General features: G+C 47.2%; 6 protein-coding genes across 6 annotated transcripts; 5 read left to right on the plus strand and 1 right to left on the minus strand.

The window, feature by feature from the left end:
• Positions 1 to 1,152: 1,152 nt before the first annotated feature.
• On the plus strand, positions 1,153 to 4,424 carry BDV38DRAFT_267978 (class I SAM-dependent methyltransferase; the record flags this gene model as incomplete). The annotated part of the gene is made up of 6 exons (XM_032056683.1): positions 1,153 to 1,380; positions 3,319 to 3,414; positions 3,444 to 3,577; positions 3,655 to 3,680; positions 3,738 to 3,768; positions 3,836 to 4,424. The coding sequence occupies 6 exons, from the start codon at positions 1,153 to 1,155 to the stop codon at positions 4,422 to 4,424; spliced, it is 1,104 nt and encodes a 367-aa protein (XP_031918301.1).
• Positions 4,425 to 7,656: 3,232 nt separating this feature from the next.
• On the plus strand, positions 7,657 to 9,664 carry BDV38DRAFT_236182 (uncharacterized protein). The gene is made up of 4 exons (XM_032053428.1): positions 7,657 to 8,217; positions 8,270 to 8,574; positions 8,635 to 8,959; positions 9,014 to 9,664. Exons 1-4 carry the CDS (start codon positions 8,017 to 8,019, stop codon positions 9,449 to 9,451), a joined length of 1,269 nt encoding a protein of 422 aa, XP_031918302.1. The 5' UTR covers positions 7,657 to 8,016; the 3' UTR covers positions 9,452 to 9,664.
• Positions 9,665 to 11,884: 2,220 nt separating this feature from the next.
• Positions 11,885 to 12,742, plus strand: BDV38DRAFT_278410 (uncharacterized protein; the record flags this gene model as incomplete). Its single annotated transcript, XM_032058709.1, has 1 exon — positions 11,885 to 12,742. One exon carries the CDS (start codon positions 11,885 to 11,887, stop codon positions 12,740 to 12,742), a length of 858 nt encoding a protein of 285 aa, XP_031918303.1.
• Positions 12,743 to 16,077: 3,335 nt separating this feature from the next.
• gatA (4-aminobutyrate transaminase gatA) lies at positions 16,078 to 18,356 on the plus strand. Its single transcript, XM_032053429.1, has 4 exons — positions 16,078 to 16,693; positions 16,754 to 16,789; positions 16,854 to 18,016; positions 18,076 to 18,356. The coding sequence occupies exons 1-4, from the start codon at positions 16,443 to 16,445 to the stop codon at positions 18,120 to 18,122; spliced, it is 1,497 nt and encodes a 498-aa protein (XP_031918304.1). The 5' UTR covers positions 16,078 to 16,442; the 3' UTR covers positions 18,123 to 18,356.
• A 269-nt stretch (positions 18,357 to 18,625) lies between these two features.
• Positions 18,626 to 19,154, minus strand: spt4 (transcription elongation factor SPT4; the record flags this gene model as incomplete). The annotated part of the gene is made up of 3 exons (XM_032058710.1): positions 18,626 to 18,712; positions 18,798 to 18,995; positions 19,077 to 19,154. The coding sequence occupies 3 exons, from the start codon at positions 19,152 to 19,154 to the stop codon at positions 18,626 to 18,628; spliced, it is 363 nt and encodes a 120-aa protein (XP_031918305.1).
• A 535-nt stretch (positions 19,155 to 19,689) lies between these two features.
• On the plus strand, positions 19,690 to 23,916 carry BDV38DRAFT_267981 (uncharacterized protein; the record flags this gene model as incomplete). The annotated part of the gene is made up of 8 exons (XM_032056684.1): positions 19,690 to 19,842; positions 19,961 to 20,041; positions 20,174 to 20,609; positions 20,690 to 21,420; positions 22,395 to 22,525; positions 22,599 to 22,711; positions 22,771 to 23,627; positions 23,686 to 23,916. The coding sequence occupies 8 exons, from the start codon at positions 19,690 to 19,692 to the stop codon at positions 23,914 to 23,916; spliced, it is 2,733 nt and encodes a 910-aa protein (XP_031918306.1).
• Positions 23,917 to 23,970: the final 54 nt, after the last annotated feature.

A 23,970-nucleotide genomic window follows, 5' to 3' on the forward strand; every position in this document is an offset into this window, starting at 1 on the left:
CTCCGAAATACTCCACTTGCTCCCTTGAGCGGACGATCGTATGAAAAGCTACGTCCCTACACAAGACGGCCGGGTATACGGCCATTGGCATGATGCTCCTCCACGCCATAGTTTACTTGGCTGGTTGGTTACAGTCAGGCAGTCTTCACAAGATGCAGGAAATTGATAATGCCGCCGGTGCCGTTGCTGGGGTAGCTATGTTGGTTATAGGCCTATCCACAATAGGGTACTTTATTCGAAAATCCTACGAAGGCAAGTGATTTTCGTATCATCTTCAATGTGCTCTGGAGCGAATTAGCGCTCACCTCAACGCAGTTTTCTACATGGTCCATCTCCTCATGTTTATCCTCATCATGATCATGGTAGGGATGCACCGACCCAAAATATCCACCCAAACCCTTGTGATTGTCATTTTCACGTCTTCTATGTGGTTCACGGATCGGCTGGTACGACTAGCCAAAGTTTGCTGGTTCTCAGTCGGAAATCATGCAACGCTCACTGCCTTGCCAGGAGGCACAGTTCACGTTAGGCTTAGGTGCAACATCTCGTGTCGCCCGGGGTCTCATGTGTTTTTATGGTTGCCTTCTGTTCGTTTGTTTGAGACTCACCCATTCACTATGGTCTCCTCAAACACTCCTGAGTTTGTTATCCGGGCATATGATGGATTCACCCGTGATCTCTATTATCTCGCTCATAACAAGCAAGGTCAACTGCTCAGGTGTTCTATGGATGGGGAATATGGGCAGGTCCCGGACTTCATGAAATTTGACAAGGTAATTCTGGTTGCAGGGGGTAGCGGTGCCAGCTTTACTTTTGCTATTGCTCTCGGTTTACTTGAGCAGCTAGCTGCTTGTAACACTTCAAAGCCGATAGAGTTCCCCTGGGCAATTAGGACTTTCGGTATGTGTGCCTACATCCAGCGGAAGTTTGGCCTGGCTCCCTTGAGAAAATTTGGCTGATATTTTATTTCTAGAGTCACTGAAACGGTTCGAACCACAGCTTGCCAAGCTTCAGGAAAGCTCATGCGTCAAGATTTCCATTTATGTCACCCGAGATGCGATCTCGTCCGGGGAATCGATCGTCCCGCCGATGCCAATTTCTGCTAAATCTGCAGGCCTAACCAACGCCTTGCCCAGTGGTGGCGATATCGAGATGGGATTATCGAAGATAACAGCGCCTGGGGTCACAACCGATGACTCATTTCATACGAAGAAAGGACGGCCAGATATCAGATTTCTGATCTCGGACCTCATCTCGGGCTGTAGCTCAGAGGAACGGGTGGTCATCGGTGGATGCGGCCCAATCGAGATGATTGATGCGTTGAGGCAGGTTATACGGAAGAGAAAAATATCTGGCCCATCGGTCACATTGCATACAGAGGTTAGTCTTCCTTATTGTGTTGGATGAGGAGAGATTGCTGATTGGGAGTAGGAGTTTATGTGGTGAGCGTGGACTACCTATATGCAGCGGCATAGCATAAATATCCTTGTCCTCGGGTTATTTTGCATAGAGTATTTTCAACGTCCTGGTGGGACGAAAAAGCTCCACTATTATGACTTTATGATCTCTTGGATAGCGTGCGGTACATGCAGAGTATAAATAACCCTGATGGTATCGCGGGACCCTAGTCTAGTCATAAGACATCCTTAGCTATTGGTTCAACTCTGAAGTATATTATAGGGAATGCTTGGTGATAAACTCCCATACACGACAATTTAGCTTACCAGATGAGGATCACTATATTCAAAACTACCATCGTACTACTTATCCTCATCGCCCCGCCGCTGCCCCACCCACCCAACCGATGGTAGGTAGGGGAAATCACGACGTCATGGAGATTCTCATATATTGAAGCTATACAAAACGCCATTGGCAATGTTAGAAGCGTTACACGTATGGAAGCACGTTGTCTTGGAGATCTATATAGAAGAGAGATGCTGGGTCAGGTAAGTTTGCAGAATCAGCATATGCCAGGACGCGGAAGCTGGCCTCGGATAGTCAGTCCTGAATCAAAAACTGCGGATATATTTTCTAGACAATAGCGCCTATATGCCCGAATATAATGAGTTCTCAAAATGTATGTATTACTCTTTATACTAATACTAATATTCCGTCCACGGGCATTCTCGAAGGGCATCCAAAAGACACTTAGCCTACATAGGAAATGTTCATGTTGATCTTTGTTGACGTCATAGAATAGTTGTTCTGCCCTAAGACTAAGAATTCTCATGCTTGCTTGTAGTACTTAATTCTGGTATTATTTACTAGGTATACTAGTCTACAAGCGAGGGTTATTACGAATGAAATTCAAGGTATCCGCAGTTCACGGCGCGAAAGGTATAGTTGATGTAGAATGCTCAATCGGTATACAAACACGGAATTCCATACCCCAAACGTGCATAGTATCGATATAATAGACATCTTAATGATCCTCTACTATTACACTTTGGTGTTTCGCCGTCGAGCTTGTCAGGGAGTTTCAAATTTCATATACTTTTCAGAAGGCTCATTTCTTCAGACTCCGTTGCTATAGTAGGAACAATCATGACAACAGAGCCATGCCTACTTTTCCCTTCGCAACCCCCAGTGTATGCATTCCTTCTATTACCCTCAGAAACCGTCAAATATATGCTTGGCCCTTGCTTCTGTGCGGGTGCATTAGTGTCTTTGTAATATCATACCATTAAAGGTAAAAGAACCGCCTACTACCCAGTAGCTATAATAGTCACGTTATACCTCAACAGTTTGTTGTGTCAATTATTGGTTCTTTCTAAAATTGCCCAGATGAGGGGTGCTGTTGGTGGCCACCCTCGGTCAGTAAAATTTAAACCACAAATGGCACCTACTTTCAAATTGCACTTCGTCCTGTTTGCAGACCTAAGAATCATGGCTGAACAGTTCCGGGTGACGACTGACCCGGAAATTGAACCAGACGTATGTTTCCCGGCTCACTCTCTCATTCTATATTGATATCGTTCAATACTCAAGCTAATCACGATCAGGATGCGCATTACCTTGATAACGATTCTGCTTATAATGACTCGTAACATATTCTCATGTTCAGCATTGAATCCTCCACGTTTTAGCTGACGCGCTCTATCTAGCCTTGGATCCGAAAGTTACCGGACATCGATAACATCGAGTGTCTTGAATTACAAGTGCGGCCCCTATAATCGCTGCTTTCCTTCTCTTAGCATCCCGTTACCATCTTAAGGCAAGTCGTACAGTTAGGCTAACATTCTAGGAAATCAGGTACGAGGTACGCATTGTTAGGGTCTTTTGTACAAAGGCCACATCGCATAACAGCTATTTTTGTAGAACGGTCGAAGATACCATGCGTACCGCGAAGGCGAGTATGCTCTGGTATGTTCTGTCCCCTGGGTACTTGATGTCGGGTTAGACAGTCTAACACATGTCTATAGCCAAATGATGAAGAGGAGCAGGACCGGATGGACCTACTCCACCATATCTATAACTTGATTCTTGATGGAGAAATCCACATTGCCCCGATCAAAGACCCACAAAGAGTCTTGGATATTGGTACGGGCACAGGAATCTGGGCTGTCGATTTTGCGGAGTACGAGACCAAATTATCCAAGTTGTCCTTTCTTGCATCGTTCTATTCTTCCACATGCTGAGCTTGTTTTGCCCTAGTCAATATCAGTCCTCCGAAGTGATCGGTACGTGATACAGATTTTGTATTTTTGCTTACTTTGAGCTAATATTCTATACTGCAGGCAATGACCTTAGCCCTATACAGCCAAAATGGTGAGACATATCAGTGTTGCAATGCCAATGTTGGAATATCTCTCTTTTTTCCTGACACGATTCTAAGGGTTCCTCCAAACTGTCAATTTGAAATCGATGATTTTGAATCGGAATGGTCGTACGCTCATCCATTCGATTACATCCATGGTCGGGAGCTTGCTGGGTCCATACACGACTTCCCTCGCCTATGCAAACAAGCCTTCTATCATCTGCGTCCAGGTGGGTTTTTCGAGATACAAAGCTTTACTGTCGATATTTTTTCCGACGACGGCTCGATCGAAAAGGCACCTTACACAAAACAGGTCGTTTCTCTTGTCCAAGAGGCGAGTGCCAAGTTTGGCAAACCTATGGACAATTTGGATACATGGCCCGCCGCGATGAAAGAGGCCGGGTTCACAGATGTAGTCTGCAAGATTGTGAAAGCACCTTCGAGTCCATGGGCCAAGGATCCAAAGCAAAAGGAGATTGGCCGATTTTTCCAGGCTCACCAAGTTCATAGCGTTCCTGCATATACCAATGTTTTGCTATCCAGGGTTCTAGGTTGGAACAAAACGGAGATTGACATCTTGAATATGCACGTGCTGCGGGAGTCGAAGAATCTGGAAGTGCACCAATATGGGAAATTGTACCTTATATACGGGCGAAAAGCATTGTAGTGTTTTCTTTTCCTCTTTCAACATTGATTTATCTCCTCTCTTGCTTTTTCCTATGTCTCAATTTTTCACTAGATCGGTGGTTGTTTGGCTGTATGGGGAGTCTCACCATATGCAGTAATAGAGTGCTGAATATCATATCAAAGTGTTCGCTTCGTTCAGCCTAGATTGATTCGGAGTCAGAAGACATGAGAATTCTTCTCATGCATGTGACATTCGCAACTCAGAGGGGCATCATTTAGGTTATTTCTGACTGAGGCAGAATTATCCGTGCCTGTGCTACAAAAATTACGAGGTTAGTATAAGTAGCTACATGAGTCGAAAAAAAAAAATTAAAAAAATATGAGACATTTTAATTCGTTCCTTCCATCTCTTATTTTACTGAGATAGAATAATTGGCGAGTAATTAACTCGACGACCCCAGGACTATGTCCAGGAAGATACCCACTTCAACAACCCAGCAAGCTTTCAATTGTGTTCTTATTTTTGAAGTCTATCTATTTGAACAGTGGATATAAGACTTGAAGATAATTGGTTCAAAAACCCATTCAGGGACTGTAACATCCCACTGAAACAAAGCTTGTTCCTGAACTTTATCAAAAAGAACTCATGTCTTCGGCAGATGATATCGGAATGTACTTGATATATCCGCGTGCAGTTTTACGGATCGAACTTTGCATGAAAGAGAAGTCCTGTTTGTGGTATCTAGACCATAGGTTTGCTCACCTAATAGTACATTATAGGACAAGGACTGTGCCTCTACTCATTTGATAACGTACTTGTGCATTTAACATGTATTAGGATGTTTCTCGGGTCGTGTACAATACGCTTCTGGGGGTTGGGTTGGAGTGTCATCCACAAATGGTATATCGAAAGATGCTGAAAGGGATGAAAGAGTAAGAGTCACGACTTGCGAAGATCAGACTAGCATGGGTATTTCAAGCCGACGGTTGTCCTTCCCAAAATCCAGATCACTTGTTCGACATAATAGGGGTCAACTCCTGGGCATTCCTTTCTGATTAGGTATTATATCCCACAGCTAGGATATAAGGCTAAATCATCGCAAGGAGTAAATTTGGTTCATTTCAGGATATAGTAATCAGAAGCCACAAGCAAGTATTCTGTTGATTCGAATGATTGACGTGAACGATGGGGGGGAGTCGTTGGGTCCACTTATGATCTGCCGGCTCGTTCCCAGAGCTTCTTGGGATAGACCCTTCCCAGTCTTGACTCGATTATAAGGATATCCACCTTACATGATCTACACCGAAGGATTCTTTCTCCCAAAAAGAAGCCTTTTCTTTTTGCCATGGAGGTCGAATTAACCCCTCATAGTGGGTACAAAGATACCTACCGAGAGGAAGAGTGGCAACTACCAAATATTTCCGCCAGGAACATATAGGACAGTGATGTCATGACCCATTGGGACTCAAATATGAGATTTCCTCGACAGACGGCTTATCTACGTATTACTCCGTACGTACCTAGGTAGTGTAGCTCTCTATCTTCGGCTGAACGGAGTGAAGTTACTTAAGCTGTAACCTTAACCTTATTACCGTTTCTGCAATACGATGCTATAATGCTCAAAGCTTGATATAGAGCGGATACGCTAGATAGACCGCTGCGGTTCACGTTCACTCACTCTGTCGTTATTTATATATTTATGTTTTATTTTATTTTGTAATATTTCTTTTTCCCCTCAAGTAAAGTATGTAGTTGAGGTACGTGGTCAAACTTTAATCTATGAGGTAACCGAGACTGCTCCATAGTACAAATATCTCCATCCCTTATATCGAGTACGGGGCCATTTATAGTTTTTTATGGTCAGTGATATGGACTTAAAAAAAAAAAGCACAGACCATTAGCCGAGTCATGGGGCCGAGGAAATGGCAAGCTAAATGACTAGCTGAGGCTTGCCTCGGAAAACACATGCAAAACACCGAAGACTCAATTTCAATATTTGACTCGCCTTTAAGGTTCATGAAACGGTGAAACCCTCGTGGTTCCACCAAATGCAATTGAGTCTCGATGTTACTGTGGAAAGGTACTAGTATCAGTCTGACCATGGTATCAGATCTCTGGACTTGGAGCCTCTCTCCTCTTTTCTTTTCTTTTCTTTTTTTTTTTCTTTTCAATTTTCTTCTCGAGTTTGATTTTGTATTTATTTGTGCTTATAATTAGGGATTTCTTACATGGGAAATTCGTAGAAACTTCGATTGACTGACAGTCTTAGGATGAGGGACCTGTTGGGCTCCAGGCTCAGGTGGTCTGCTACCCAAACGGTGTTAGCCCTAATCCACAATTCTCCACACGGTGTGAGGCCACAATGCTGAATTAAGACCAGTTAGAGTGAATTAGGAGTAACCTCACTAAGGGAGGGACGCGCGGGGGTTGGTCCGTCGATACTGATAGTACGTAAGGTAAACGAGAAATTACCTTGAAGTTCGAACCTTGACTGCCGACTTCGCTACCCAGATCTGCTACGGTGCTACCTTTCCAGTGGCTCCACCTTAGTGATCATTGGGGTATAGCACGGGAGGACACGGACTTGAAACTAATGGTGGACTAACTGCTTAAAACTATAAGAATGACTATTATAATATAAATATTATACGAGACAGGCTTAATATATTGTTGGTGCACGGACCGTAGAAAAAGGCAATGTAACGCGATTGGTGGCCAGCCTCGTGTCCACGGGACTTGGCAATTTCTTAAGTGAAGTCGCAGCTGTGATGACCACCAATTGGTCCTTGTCTTCCAGGGGACGCGTCGGTCGGCTGAATATCCTCAAATCAGCGACGTTACAACGGCAAAATGTCACTTATCCCAGGCACTGGAATTTCTTTTAACTTTTTGGACTCGGTGGCTCCGCCCAGGGGTCCAGACGTTGCTGCGACCATTAGTGGTCCATGACTTAGATCGGCCACAAACTACGGTGGAGTAGAACGTGAACGATGGGTCATGGATCTGCCTATCACCACGCTTCACTGAACGTGAAACCCCGGTAGTATTCGGATTTGCTTCTGTTTTTGCGATCGCGTGGCAGCACGCTACGCAGTGGAGGGGCAGTCCGGCATCCCTCCAAACCCCATGGTGCGCCTGCTTTTGAGCCTACCTGCAGGGAATGCAGTGGCTCTGGACCTAGGTCGGCCATGGGGAAATATAAAAGCTCAAAATCCTAGCCCACAAATACCACGAGGGCTGTCCCCGGGTTCTCAAAAAGACATCATTGATCGGCGTCCCGGGTTCCAAAGGGACAAGGATTGTTCTTCTCACGAATTAGGCTGTCATACTCTTGCTGGTCTCGATTGAGAGTGGGCGCGCCCTACTCATGAGGATTGTGAAGTATATCATCTTGCCAGTCTCCCCATGTCGGTATATTACTTCGATCCATCCATATCTCCTTGCTCCTTATCAGCCTTGACACGACGTTAACACCACACCCTAATGATGGCCTATACGATCCTTACCACTCGACCTGGGTGCTAATGGCAATGATCATATTGGACTGAGTAATAAAAATCCAACTACTGTACAACGACAAGGGCGATTACCATCATCAACAACTTGCGGTTCTCCGGACTAAACACGAAACATGAAGCTGCCCCCAGCCGATGTGTTGGCGACATGGCCAACACCGAATTATATCGACCCTACCACCCGTGGGAATTCTGTCCTTATCGTGACCATCGTCTTTTCCGCCCTAGCTTTTATCGTAACTTGCCTCAGACTCTATACTCGCTTCAAGATAACATGCAGCCCTGGCATTGACGACATCCTTATCGTAGTCGCGCTGGTATGTTGCACACGACACGGGGCTTTACTGGCTGACTCTGACCTGCTTTTAGGCATTTACAATTGCGATGTGCGTGGTCATCTGCTTGGCCACTGAACAATATGGGTGCAACCGACATATATGGGACGTTCCATTGGAATGGCTTCCAACTGCCTCCAAATTCAACCTCCTCTTCCAAATTCTTTTTTCCCTATCATCCAGCATCACGAAGCTCGCGCTGTTATGGTTTTGCAAACGACTACTCGGAGCCGGTAGCAAGGGTCTCTATACCACATACAATATAGTGTTGATTGGGGCAATGGTCTTGGTGGCACTGCTGTGTCTTATCTTTTTGTTCGTCTGCATTTTCCAATGCAGGTATGTTTACCGTTTCTCTCTTTGCTTCTTCTTGCGTCTCACATTATACCGATATTTTAGCCCGATCCATGCCTACTGGGATATGCAACCAACATACCCTCATCGCTGTTTAAATGATGGGGCCGTTGTATTCGCCGCTAGTGTCATCAATATCTTTACCGACTTCTTATCCACGGTAGTCCCGATGCCATTGATCTGGAATCTTAAACTCCCGGCCCGGCAGCGTATTGCTGTGATGTCCATTTTTAGTCTTGGAATTGTGGTCAACGTTGCCGGCACCGTCCGGACGGTCTACGTGTATAAGAGTATGATCGCCTCGTACGACATGACTTGGTTAGGCTGGCCGGTCTTTCTCGCTGCTTCAATAGAGATCAACCTGGGATTGGTATGTCTAAAGGTCGCAAACCTCCTCTTAGGAAACGTTTCTAATATTCATTAGATCTGTGCCTCTGCGCCCGCCTTGAGACCTCTCGTTGCATTTTTCTTGCCAAGGCTACTCCAGTCCACCCAGAGATACGCGTCCGGATATGGTCAAAGCCGTCCTCAGAAGTTATGGTCGTCGGTCAACCCGTCGAGGCACTCTACCAAACCCTCCAGGGGCCGATCGCATCATCATCATCATACTGACAGCCAGTTGGAACGATTTGAGATCTACCGGACGGTTGAGATGGAAACTTGGACCGAATCCCGGAACCCACACGATCCGACCGGTAATGATCATAGCATGTCATCCAATCATGCTCGTGTCACGACGCCCAACCAAGATTTCGATCTTAAGTATGACAGTGCGGTATACACATCGCCTGGCAGCGAGAAGTCTTCCGCATCTCTTACCCGACAAACCAGCTCGCCATTCAAAGACAAACATTCCCTATGACATTCCTTCAGCCTTTCCTACCATTATCATGTTTCAATAAGCATTGACTGCTAATTTACGATCCTTGAGCTCGAACTCTCTTTACGAAACCACACGTTTCTCATAACCTTTTCCGCCACACCTTACATTGACTTCTTGTACATTTGGGGAAAACTACATGTATTAATACATACGATACACTACATTTGTTCGATCGGACAATGCAAATAGAAGAGGATGAGAATGAGAATGAAAGAATTACACCCAAGCACTGTATACTTCCACCCTCCCTACGCAACAGCACACAAAGGAGGCCCCCACCACAAAGCCCTTTTGGAATAAATCCCGCCATCCCCACCATCTCCACATTTCCGAAATAAATCCGTTGATAGTCGACGCCGATGTGGCATGATTTCTATTTAACACGTCAGTATTATTACTAACAGATTAAGGATGGATGTAGGTCCATACACTACGCTGCCTACTTAAATTACATGCATATCTAGTCGTATAGATCCCTGTCCGCCTAGAACCTAGGAACCAACCTCGGCCGTTGTTGGCGAATCATGGTAGACTAATATTTCCGGCCTCCGTCGGCCGGCAATCTCCGTGGAATACGAAGCCCTAATGGTGACGACTAGCGCGGGGTGGAGATGTATCAGGTTAGTAGGGGCCTCGCGTAGATCTTGGTAGGATCTGGAGTACCAAGAGGCCTATTAGCCTAATAACCCCATATAATGGTGGGAAGTTGCTGGTATCTGAGATATCGTTATTGTTAGGGGATATGGTCGTTGTTGGATGTCGTGATTGTAGTAGTATCCCTGTTGCCATTCATAAATATTGTATACTACTAACCATGTGCTGGTGTCGCGGCATCATCCTGGAATTGCTTCTACTGAGCACTAAGTCATGCTTGTTACTAGCAGTTGCAGCTGCAGCCGCGGCTGCAGCTACGCCGCTGATTGATCCCCCTTCTTCTGTGCTCTTAAAGGTTAACTGGATACTAGTAACTTGATACTTATGTGAGATTGTGGGGTCTACTACTAACCCCTGCTATTACTACCAACCTTCCAAATCGTACTTAAGCCTGTCCTATATCTAGGGTACGTACTTTTGACACCTCTTTTCCTCGGTGGGATGCGCTAAGAATAGGTACCTCTCTCTTAGTTACATTCACCTTGCTAACTAATAAGGAAAGGCATTGAGATCCACACATTATATTACGGTCTTAGCCAATTCAGAAAGACAGCACGCGAGTCAGTGGAGCAGACGAGAAGACTAAACAGGGTATCTTCCCTTTTTCAGGGTCCGGCCAAGAGCTGACAGAGGTACTAGAATTCATAGTTTACCTGATGGTCTGAACAACGGGCTCCTTACGTTTCCTTCACTGGTAGCCGTACTAGGTACATGTATTAATTGTCTCAGCTGCGGTCACCGTATCATGCGAACATACCTTAGGTTAACTCGATGCTATCTTTGAACTCAGTAAACATACCATCATTGAAGCCTTTCCATGTCAATCCATTATACGCACCACGGATGTGTCCATTCGTTATTATCAGGTTTCGCCAAGATAAGGCTAGAGGCAAATTACCTACGAAACAGCTTTATCACATTTGCCATCTTCGCTCAATTGTGAAGGAAAGGGGTATTATAAACGGCTACAATTGAGTATTGCTCTTCGATGGTTACTTAAGACCAAGCCTACTCACATCCTTGACTTCCGATGTGATTCAGGCTAATCTATCCGGTGCATATCTTTTGTACATCAACCATCTGATTTTGACAATATCAGCCATAACCATACCTGTATGTCACTCGATAATAATTGGTATTATGTGGCACTCATTTGTGACGGCCGGCTTCTCCAACCTACGAGGTGTAGATCGGCCTGTGTGTGAACCGTCAGTAGCCGACCAGTCATACACCTTATAAATTAGAATCAGCAGCAGTCCCTAGTATTAACGTGGTGAAAAGAGCATTCTATTGTTAATGATCTCACACTACCCTGGCCGGCAGATTCCTGTTACCATAACCCCTCCTCTGATAACGTCATGGTAGGGCAATTTTTGAAGCTTGACTGCACGCTGAGCGCCCCAGAAGGAGTTGCAAGCATCATTATCGTCAAGCTACGCCCTACTATCCTTCATTTATTCCTACTGACGAGGCTTGTAAAGAAAGCAATTTACATGTCACCATCGGCACCCTCTAGTCGCAGCCATGCACATGGGTACCCTTACTAAAGATACGCATCAGCAGAAGTCGTCATGATTACCGTGACATGTCTTGATTTATGAAAGGTCTGCAAAGAGATGAGTCACAGAGAAAAAGGTTTCCTGTTAGAATTACAGATGGAGAGTGCCTGCCCAGCTTCCTCCAGCATACAAGCAACGCACAATACTAACCACCAAACAACCGACCATACAGCAAACTAGATACTGTGCATCCAGCATAATGGCACAAGCATCCATTCTGACACAGAATATTCCTCTGGAGTATTTCCCAGCACCCACCGAGGAAGAAATCCATCCATGGTCTCAGACATCTCGCGTAGTCCTAAGCCAGCCACTCCTCAGAACCTGGGATGCCCACTCGGCCGTCCAGCCAACCTCAACAAACAGCATGTATTCAAGCTGTCCATGTCAACTACTAGATACTTTCGAGGCCCGGGCATTATCGTTAGCCATCCACGCCCATGACAGCAACCAGACACCAACACCGTACATCTCATTCACCATTTGCGCAGAAGAAGCACAGCGACTTGCCCAAACAAGGGCCAGGACGAGGGGCTCTCAGATGCTTACGGTTATCAATCCAAGGGTCCTGGAAGCCCACGGTCGATACCTTCTCAGTATGGTTAACGAAATGCATTACTATGGGGTAAGAGACCCACACGGGATGTTCTATCAGGACTATCAAGATGAATACCTCTGCCTCTGGGTGGTTGAAGAAGAAGAGGTTGTTGGACATTGGAAATGGGACGAGCTCGTTGAGGTGGATGATTGGTATGAAGCCATCATCCTGCCTGCGTTCAGAGATCACGATGAAAGATTCACTGCTCGTCTCTCGGGAATCGGTTCAGATATCTCGCCCCATACATCTGCGAGTGCTGAGTTGATATCAAGGGAACAAACCAGTAGATGGGACGCAGATAACCCCCTTGATCTAGATTACCCATCTTATCAGCATCAGTACTCGTCGGGTGAAGGATACAACGAGTCATTTGAGGATCATAGTGATCTGAACGACAGTTACTACGAGGCTGAGGCTAACTCAATCGGTTATTTGCTCAACCTCTCCGAGAATTATTAACTAGGACTCAAGCTGTGGGTAAAAGTGTCTAGGTTCTTGGTAGCTAATACTTTCTGGGTTGCTTGACATGTTCTCCTACAAGGCTAGGCCAGCCGCCAATGTCTGCGTTCCATCGAGTCGGAACTTGCTAACAATAGTCTGGGAGCTTATATAGCGTCTCTGTGACAAATGATATTATATTGGCCGACCTGATATCCGTAGGGAAAGTGTTTGCAGTAATACTGTTTTACATCATTACCTCGTAGATAGATGTCGAATTTATTTGTATTTATGTAATGGTTTCCCATAGTAGCCGATATAGGATCGTTTCGTTGTGTCCTATGTTGTGTTAGCAATTACCTTTTGCAACTCACATCCATAGATAGCGTTGTACTGTTTTCAAGGAGAGCGTGTGCCTTTTCTTAACCACTGTTAAGGTGTGGCAAGGAAAGGAGTTAACGTCTGTCCTGGATATATATCACAAGTTTATATTATAGAATAAGGTACCGACTCCAAGGCCTCAGGGACATATACGATTTGGTATCATTCTTTAGGGCCGCATACCAGTTTCAGCCATTTTCAGTTTGGCTATACTTCAGGGAGCCTTAGGGAGACCGAAGACCGCAAACTCAACCGCAAACGGCTGAGATATCTAAAGCATACACTAAGCCTGACGTGAGATAGCAAGTTGAAATCAGGCTCCTAGAAATATTCTATTCGGACATCTCCGTCGCACCGCGATTATATCTGTCCATCATTTTGATTTCATAATGATCAACGGGCTTCATGGATTGGTAATGCCCCATTTATGAGGCTTATAGGGCAGGCCATTAGACTGTACCGGTCTTGATAGTACTGAGTGAGTCACTCGCTATAGATAAAATTTCATTGGATCTAAGGTTAACTTCATTGCTACGAAAGTTACATTCACTTTTACACATCGAACGCCTGGCACATGGTACTGATTGGATGGAGTCACCAGGAAAGCACACGAATCGGTTGCGTCCCACCTTAGGGAGGGAAGGGTTTAATTTAATGTTAGATCCCCTACTCAAATCTGCTCACCACTCTTTCTTGATGGAGGGTGTAAACTTTTCCTACATTTCTCAATTTACTGTAAGAGTGAACGATCTTCGACAAAAAAGTGTTTCAATGCCTAAAACCCGATCTGTCTGAGTCTTAAAGGGGGAGAGGAGCGGTGGTAGCAGGTAACCATTAGTAGGCCACATTGATAGAATTTTTAAACACTGACTGGTGGTCTTTAGTAAAGGCTAGGTTAGATACTTAGATTATAGGACATAGTCTCTAATAAAATGCCCCACCCCATGCGTCCACTGGTTAGGTGGAAGTGGGCTGGCTTGAGCTTTCATTAACGCCTGTGTAGTGATTTTGAGAAGAGAGTAGAACAGGGGTATAGAGAAATTTCCTGTGTCGTTGTTTACCATGTACTTGTACTGAATGCTGAGGCTGTGAAGGCTAAAAGGATTGTGGTTCTCTGGGGGTTTCTAAGAGTAGATCTCCGAGTATGCTCAGCGAATTAATATTGTTGGAACAGGATATATAGTGAATCATATTCTGATAATTTGATCTCCGAGTATGTACAGTGTCAAATGTTAGTAAAGCCCAAAGCAAGGGGTAACATAAATGAAGTGATCAATGTGACCCAGATTCAGAAGTGATTACTTGTCACTGTGAGGCTGCCCGCTAACAGACGCAAATAACTCACATTGAAAATTGCTCTTTCGGGAAATAACATACTACGCCCAGAAATCCTGGCGGAACGATACTGGCCTAATCAGAGCTTACAGTTGGGATCCGAAAGTATATGACCCACTATTCTTATAGGTACTCAGCGGCTCTGAGCGTCTATAAGAAGCAGTTAGGTAACTGTAAGTATAGGGGCCCAGATCTCAAACCAATCGAAGTTTCGAAATGTTCACAAAGTATTGTAGAGTTGCATCACACTGCCACACTCCGTAGTCCAAACAGATTTGAGATGGATTTGGGTCGGGGGAAGCAAGGAACATGTGCCACTATAGTTAGCTCGGTTACTTTGACTAGGCTTAAGCCACTCTAACTAGTGATTCGGATTGTTTGCAGGAAGCAATGGATTCTGGCTCTGTCAGGTGGCTATGCTGCGTGGGACTGGCCATGGTTGTAGGTGGCTTGGGGTCAACGCTTTCCTTGTCGGCCCAAATGCAGAGATAGATGTCTAGCTTTGCGAGCCTGCCGTTTCTCCCCTCTAGTTTGTTTTCCCCCTTTCTGTTGTCTGAAGGCCGCTTTGTGGAACTCTGCTGGTTCTACCAGAGAAGATCAACAGAAATATTGAACATAGAATTGAGTTCGCCACCAATTGTATGGTTAAAATTCAGTTTGAACTCTAAAAGGCATTTCTGTAACAGGCCAGATAATTCGCGTAGTCACGGAGCAGTTCCTGGGCTTTGGGGATAGCTGGGGTGGTAATCTGAGCTTCAAGTGACTGCACCAGTTTCATAAGCCGTTCGCTATCTGGGCGTTGGAAGCAGGTTGCGCTTCAGCCAGGGCTTGAACTGTGTTTGCGAGGCTCATTACCAGCGCGGTCAGTTGCGCCAGCGTGTCGGCGTTGCCCATTGGTGTTTCTGGGGTATTCATCGGGTCTAATGGCTGGGAATTGTTGTACTGAATTCCTGATACTGTTTCTGACAGGGAGGTGCACGTTAAAGCCACGGACGGGGGTCCAGTCCGCGATGATCTAAGACTATCCAACAGAGAATTGTCATCTTTGTCGTTAACCACTTCGGCCATCTTTTGCATGTCTTTCTTTCTTATCCTGCCTTGCCAATTCCGCTTTAAGAGGCTCCACTGTAAGAAACGCAGCTCAATTCAAGTTTGCCCGGTCTTTGTAATGCGGCCAAACCAGGAAAGATTAGTATGTACTCAGTATGTAGCACCGATGATCTTCTAGTAGTTGACTCGAGACCCTAAGCCGGGAATATGCATATACTATTGAAAATAGCTATATTAATTCTTGTACTTGGAGATTATGCTTCGTAGATCTTCAGTAGTCACACGCGGCTGTCAGTCCTTATCGCACGCCCCGGCTACTGATAACCGCGTAAACGTGACGTCTTATCGGCTTATCGTTGGGGAAAGAACTAAAAAATGATGGAGCTTCAGTTTGAGAGGGAGTTGACACACTCCCTATAATAATGACAAACAGCAATTGATGGTTCGAATCTTTGACTAAGATTATTTGCAATAGATTCCGGCGAAGACCTTCTTCATTGGGACAAATATTTGGCCAGAGATGATTAGCCAGAGCGTTTCCCTCTGTGTCCTTACCTCGCTTTTATCGCCGACGGCGGTGGTAGAACACACCCTGATTGGTCCAAATCGCCGACAATAGCTCCCCCCAGGCCGCGGGGCAGCTCAAGAGAGAGCTCCAAAGTCGCCGGCATTCCACAGAAGACCTAGAATTTTTGGTGATATAAGACTAGCTGGGCGCCGCAATTCCCCTTGTTCCTTTGTATTCTACTCAATTTCCAAATTATACCCCTGGCGGATTCAATTGCCTTGTGACTCGAGCTTGGTTGAGCTGTGATCAAAGCGATAGAGCTCTTATCTACCTTATCACCGTCTCCCCACATCTTGCTGCCAGGAGTATTTCTTCTCCCCCAACCCACGCAGCGGGAGAATTGCCACACCTCTGTACATCCTCATTTCTCACTATAAATCGATCATAATGGCCTCCATTGCTCGCTCCAGCCTCAGGTTGCGCTCGGTGACGCGCGTGCCGACTGCCCGCGCTATCAGCACCACTCCGCACCTTCGCGCGGCGGCGAAGCCCTTCTTCGCTGATGAGCCCGCTGCTCCTCAGTTGGCCACCGCCATCCCGGGTCCTAAGAACAAGGCTGCCACGGCTGAACTGGACAAGGTCTTTGACGTGCGAAGCTTGAACATGCTCACTGACTATTCCAAGTCTATTGGTAACTAGTATGTCACTTGCTTCGCGATAACGCATGCTTGCCGTGACAATGGCTAACAATGTGCTAGTATTGCTGATCTGGATGGAAATGTCCTCCTGGATGTGTAAGTTCGATTTTAGTGCCATCTCCTTCGTACTTCCTACCTGATCGCTGATGTCGGTCGCTAGATACGCTCAGATTGCTTCTATCCCTGTTGGCTACAACAACCCCCATCTCACCAAAGTTGCTCAATCGCCCGAGATGATTACCTCTTTGATCAACCGACCAGCCCTGGGCAACTTCCCCTCGGCTGACTGGGCTGACATCCTGAACACCGGTATCCTCAAGGTTGCCCCCAAGGGCCTGAACCAGGTCTTCACCGCCATGGCGGGATCTGACGCCAATGAGACTGCCTACAAAGCCGCTTTCATGTACTACCGCCAGTTGCAGCGTGGAGGCCCCGAGAAAGAGTTCACTGAGGAGGAGTTGAAGACTACCATGACGAACCAGGCTCCAGGCTCTCCCCAGCTGTCGATCATGTCCTTCAAGTCTGGTTTCCACGGTCGTCTCTTTGGTAGTCTGTCTACCACCCGCAGTAAGCCCATCCACAAGCTCGACATCCCTGCCTTCGACTGGCCCCAGGCGCCTTTCCCCTCCCTCAAGTACCCGCTTGAGGAGCATGCTCAGGAGAACGCCCAGGAGGAACAGCGCTGCCTCCAGGAGACGGAGCGTTTGATCAAGGAATGGCACAACCCTGTCGCCGCCGTCGTGGTCGAGCCGATTCAGTCTGAGGGTGGAGACAACCACGCCTCGCCTGCCTTCTTCCGTGGTCTGCGCGAGATCACCAAGCGTAACAACGTTCTTTTCATCGTCGATGAGGTGCAGACTGGTGTTGGTGCCACTGGAAAGTTCTGGGCCCACGACCACTGGAACCTCGAGACCCCTCCCGACATGGTGACCTTCTCGAAGAAGGCCCAGACCGCTGGTTACTACTACGGCAACCCTGCCCTGCGTCCCAACAAGCCGTACCGTCAGTTCAACACCTGGATGGGTGACCCCGCTCGTGCCCTCATCTTCCGTGGTATCATCGAGGAGATCGAGCGCCTGAACCTCGTCGAGCACACCGCCCAGACTGGTGACTACCTCTATTCTGGTCTCCAGCGCCTTGCTGAGAAGTACCCGGAGCACCTGCAGAACCTCCGTGGTAAGGGCCAGGGAACCTTCATTGCCTGGGATACCCCCAAGCGTGATGAATTCCTCGGCAAGGCCAAGGGCGTTGGTGTCAACATTGGTGGAAGCGGAGTCAATGCCGTTCGTCTCAGGCCCATGCTGATCTTCCAGCAGCACCATGGTAAGTCAAATTTCTACTCTAGTTTCAAATGTGTCAACCCGATGCTAACATGTCTGCAGCTGATATCCTCCTGGAGAGCATTGAGAAGATCATCAAGCAGCTGTAAGGAACTTGTGGTTGGCATGACTATCATTTTCCATTGAATTTGCATCTCTTTCTGTTTCCCTGAATTGGCAGAGTCTGGCGTTCATTGTTGGGTTGGGTGGGTCTCTCCGTGTCTGATTGGCACGCTGTCTACGAGTTATGTTTTTTTGAAGCTGTTAGCACATATATATAGCAAACGGCAATCTGATGCCGTCCCAAGGTGCATCGATTTTGCATGTTGGGTATCGAACAAAATCCAACTGTTTATCTTCAAAAAAAAAGGAGTTCTCAAGGTCGTGATGAGTCACAAAAGAAAGGGGACAACTCCAGCGTAATAACAAAGCAGCCCATACCCAAAGACGTATATCGAACGTAAACCGAAATCCGTAACTCCCAAGTGCGTGCAACGGGAAGGAGCAGCCCGTTATGAAATCCCCGACAACAGAACCATCCCATCCTTTCTAGCCAGGAGATCTGGGAAAAATTGTAATAATGCGCGCCTCGAACCACAGAAAAACCACCCGATCAAGTCTCCTCTTCACCAGTGCTACCATCGCGAGGAATATACTTCACACCCGAGTCCTCCAAGCTCGAAATGATCTCATCTGGGAGCTACAAAGTAAACAAACCACCACGTCAGTTTCAGGTCCAGCCAAAGAAAAAATTGCGTAGAGGACATAACCCAATCAGAACATACCGATCCAGTCACCTTGACGGCATATGTTCCCGGCACGTAACTATCGAGTCGCTGCCAGCGAGCCACCCAGCTGGTGTTGGGGTCACGGAGGGTGACCAATCCTTCAAAGACTTGGGAGGTGCATTCTTGAATGGCGTCGTTGTTGCCACGGAGGCCGAGGACGTTATCGCAGTTGGGACAGCCTTCGCGCATGAATTTCTATTGTGCAGAATGTGTCAGTTTATCACGGGCGGGTCTTTCTGTTTTGGTTATGCAGTCTTGATCCTGATTTGAACGTACGCTGTGCAGTTGGACGAGAGAGCAGACCATGCAGGCGCGAAGAGTGCGCTGCTGGCTGGGTGCGACGTAGAAGGACATATGCTGTGTGCTGTGTGCTGTTTGAGATGGGGTAGGATTTCGATGGAGTGAAAATTATTAAATTGCAACGACGGACCTCGTTACTGGGAGACTTTCGGAGAGGGGCGCGAGGTGAAAGAATCGAGGTGGCTTTTTGTGGGCGGAGAAATGAAGAGAGAAACAGAGAGAGGTTGTTGGAGTGAATTGATTTGATCGATTGATTTGATGTCGGAACGGAAATGCCAAGACCGGCGACTGGAGGGAGGATCTTCGGGATTGAATTCCAAAAAAGTAATCCAGCCACTGATAAGAAAATAGATTCAAGGGTCCAAATTCCTGCAGAAATTCCGCATTCCTCCCTCAGGAACATTAATCCGTTCGATTTGAATCTGTCTCCTTCCGTCGTTGGAAGCTTCTTCACCCCCTAAGCTAGTGAAGGAGTAAGTCAGCCTTAAGGTTCCCTTCCCGTGGACGATCAACCGTTGTCTTTCCTGCAAACGCTCTCGTGCCTTCCTGCCGGAAAACCCCTCTTCCCTCTCTTCTCTTCCGTTCTCCGATGGCGTCGTCCGACCTCGAGGCTGCCACTGCGCTTAAGGTGCAGGGCAACAAAGCGTTCGGTCAGCATGAGTGGCCTACTGCCGTGGATTTCTACACCCAGGCCATAGAGAAATATGATCGCGAGCCGTCGTTCTTCAGCAATCGCGCTCAGGTACGTTGCGCTCTGGGCAGGTTTTTTTTTTTTTTTAAACTGCCGACTGCTCTGCCTTTTAGCCCTGAAGGCGAAGGGGCAACAGAAGGATAGAGCGACAGCTTGCTAACTGCTCTAGGCGCATATCAAACTCGAGGCTTATGGCTTTGCGATTGCCGACGCCACCAAGGCTCTTGAGCTCGACCCCGCCTACACCAAGGTCAGTAACATACGCCCCTTCGACTATATATTCTCTTTCATTTCCTTTTCTCTGCTGGAAATATTGCACTGCTGAATATCCAGAACCATTTTCGAAGAGGAAATGTCTTGTCAACCGACTAACTTGTTCTAGGCATACTGGAGGCGAGCCCTAGCCAACACCGCTATCCTCAACTATAAAGATGCCCTGAGAGACTTCAAAGTCGTTGCGAAGAGGGAGCCCAATAACCGCGATGCGAAGGTAAAACTGGCAGACTGTGAGAAGCTTGTGCGTCGGATGGAGTTTGAGAAGGCCATTGAAGTGGGTGACCCGCCGTCGGCCTTCGAGGACCTGGACATCGACGCCATTGCGGTCGACGACAGCTATGATGGTGTGCGATTGGAGAAGGAAATGACGCAAGAGTTCATCGACGATATGATTGAGCGGTTCAAGAATGGCAAGAAAATCCATCGCAAGTATGCCTTCCAGATCGTCAAGGCTGTCAAAGATATTGTGTATGCGGAACCAACGATGGTCGAGATCGGTGTGGACCAGGGTACCAAGTTGACGGTTTGCGGTGATACGCATGGTATGCTTTCTTCACGCTTCGCTCCGTTTTCTCTTCACCCCGGTTCTCCCCTTTGGCTGGTCACTGACACATTGCGACAGGACAATTCTTCGATCTGCTGGAGATCTTCCGGTTGAACGGATACCCTACCGAAAAGCACGCATACCTTTTCAATGGTGACTTTGTGGATCGCGGCTCTTGGTCTACTGAGATCGCCTTGCTTCTCTATGCATACAAGTGGCTGCGACCGAATGGCATCTTCCTCAACCGTGGAAACCACGAGACGGACGATATGAACAAGGTTTACGGATTCGAGGGAGAGTGCAAGGCGAAGTACAACGAGAGGCTGTTCAAGGTGTTCTCGGAGTCCTTCTCTGCTCTGCCATTGGCTACATTAATCGGCGACAAGTATCTTGTTCTCCACGGTGGTCTCTTCTCTGACGACAATACATCCTTGGATGACATCCGGAAACTGAACCGCCACAACCAGCGCCAGCCCGGACAGCAAGGTCTGATGATGGAGATGCTCTGGACCGATCCCCAGACGGAGCCTGGTCGCGGACCGAGCAAGCGAGGTGTTGGTCTCCAGTTTGGTCCGGATGTTACCAAGAGATTTTGTGAGAAGAACGGACTGGAAGCCATCATTCGTTCTCATGAAGTCCGTATGGAGGGTTACGAAGTCGAGCATGATGGACGGTGTATCACCGTCTTCTCTGCTCCCAAGTACTGCGACACCACGGAGAACAAGGGAGCCTTCATCAACGTTGGCCCAGAGCTTAAGCTGGACTTCCAAGTTTTTGAAGCTGTGCCTCACCCTGATATCAAGCCTATGGTAAGATTTAACCCCCCCGCCTTTCCTTTTTTTTTTTTTTTTTTTTTTTTTTTTTTTTTTTTTTTTTTTTTTTTTTTTTTTTTAAGTCTACTCGTTACTTTGTTCTTCTTTAAGCATTGCAGAAGACTGACGTGTTTCCTTCTAGGCTTATGCACAAAATTCGATCATGTCCATGATGTGAGATGACTTACCTCTGCATGGGACGGCGTTTATGGGTGGATAGAGAAGCGTGGTCTTCTCGACCGGTCATAGAGGTTCGATTCTGGAATGAGCGTTGGGGCTCTTTGGTTATACCTGCAGACTGAAATAACGACAGATGTCTCTCAGATACCAAATACTGTTTCTATTGAATGATGATTTGAACTTCTTGCATAGCGGAACGATGATTTGTGAACGAATATATATGTGCAGGTATGAGGACGTTGGCTTGGGCAGTAAGATGGTTTGGCGTTTCTTCCATCTCCATTGATATGAATGTGGTGGCTACTAGTTGGCGACTTTGATTGCATTATCCAATGGCATAGACTAGTATAAGGGCTTCTCGTCGGAGTTGTTGTTTTTCGGAATTGCATTATCCGACCGCTTTGCTGGTAGACCCCGCGATTGGCTTTATCCGTTATTCATTTGCTTCCCCGCCTTGTTTCTGTCCCTCTCTGCTCAATCTCACGTTTTCTCTCCCCTCATCATCTTATTGAACAGAACAGTGTGATAGCACAGTTCAACAGTGAGGATAAGATGGAGTTCGATCCCAAGACCCGTATGTGTCTTCATTGCCAGAAAATACGACAACTCAACCACCAAAACTAACCCCACCTCTCTGCCGGTCTTGGTTAACAGCGCAATACCTTACTTCCGACAAATCTAGCTTCGCCTTGACCTCCGCTCATGAACGCTGGCCCGTAATTATCGTGAGTGGTTTGGAACACTCAGGCTTTGGTTTACCTGATTCCTGCTAATCATCTGTGTCACTATAGACGAGCGCTATTGATGACCTCCACCGCACTGTTGGTGATGTAACGGACGAGGAGAAGCGCAAGGAGGGAAAGGGTATCATCGAGAAACTTGCTGCACTCAAATATGAATTGCAACATAACAGACAATTGACGTGAGTGATTTTCGCCGCTAACTTTACGCCGGTTATGTCGAGGAAGTCGCTAACTTTTACGCGCCCGCATAAGTCCCCTCCCCGACGACGGCCAGCCGGGTATCGAAGAATATAACAAGGAGTTGGAACAACGAGGAAACCCGAGATGGCATGATGTTGCATGGCTGTACTCTGAATGCTACCTCTGTGTGTTCAACGTGCTCGGAAAAATACAGATGGCGAATAGACGTGCTAACGGAGAACAGACAGGCGCATCAGTGCCTACTTCGCCTTGTCCACGCACTGGAAAGGATACGATGTATTTTCCCGCCAGAAGATGTCCACTTTCAAATCGTCCCGTCCGGCAGTTCTGGAACTAGCTGCGAGATACAAGGAAATCGCTCAAGAGGCGGAAAAGGGCCAGGCTGACGGAAAGACCCCGGAGCAGGTCGAACAAGCTGAGCGCATCCTGTTCTCCGAGATGTGTGAGATCTGTCTGTGGGGTAATGCCACCGATCTGTCCCTCTTGACCTCTCTTACCTACGAGGACATCCAGAAACTGCAGGGTTCGCAGGCGCGCAAAGCGGCAGAGAAGAACATCCTCGTCAACGATTTGGACGCCGCCTTTGAGGTGCTCAATAAGGCCCGCAAGGAAAAGAAGACCGCGGAACGTCGCGTAGATATTGTTCTCGATAACTCCGGTTTCGAACTGTTCGTCGACCTTATTCTTGCCGGATACCTTCTCTCTGCCGGCCTTGCTACGACAGTAGTACTGCACCCTAAGCTGATTCCCTGGTTTGTGTCGGATGTTACGCCCCCAGACTTCAGGGACCTTATCACCGCGCTCGCCGACCCGCAATCATTCTACACTGCCGCCGATGAGTCGGGCAAGGAACACTCCCCCCTCTCCGATAAGGAGCTGTCAGAGGTCAACTTCCTCTTCGAGCAATGGTCCGGGCTCCACGCCGATGGCAAGCTGGTCATTCGCCCACATGCCTTCTGGACCTCTCCGGGAGGCTACTGGCGCATGCCCAACACAGCAAAGGATCTCTTCGAAGACCTGCAACAGAGCGAGCTCGTCCTCTTCAAGGGTGACCTCAACTACCGCAAGCTAACCAGTGATGTAAGTGATCCCTCATTCTTCCCTGAACTCCCGCAAATATTAACATGTTGTTTCCCAGGCTACCTGGGACCCCACAACCCCCTTCACGACCGCTATCGGACCAATGGGCCCCAAGTCTGGTATCCGTGTTCTCGCCTTCCGGACTTGCAAAGCCGATGTCGTTGTCGGACTGCCAGCAGGCGAAGACGAAAAGCTCCGTCAGCTGCCTAATGGCGGGGGCTCCGAGGCCCGGAAATGGGCCTGGAGTGGAAAGTGGGCTGTTGTGTCCTTCTCTGACGGGAAGGCTTAAATTAATTACTTGTCTGTGATATGCAGAGACGGGGTTTAGATTCTCGAGGTACCG

This window comes from Aspergillus pseudotamarii (assembly GCF_009193445.1).
Source record: "Aspergillus pseudotamarii strain CBS 117625 unplaced genomic scaffold BDV38scaffold_5, whole genome shotgun sequence".
Lineage (NCBI taxonomy): Eukaryota > Fungi > Ascomycota > Eurotiomycetes > Eurotiales > Aspergillaceae > Aspergillus > Aspergillus pseudotamarii.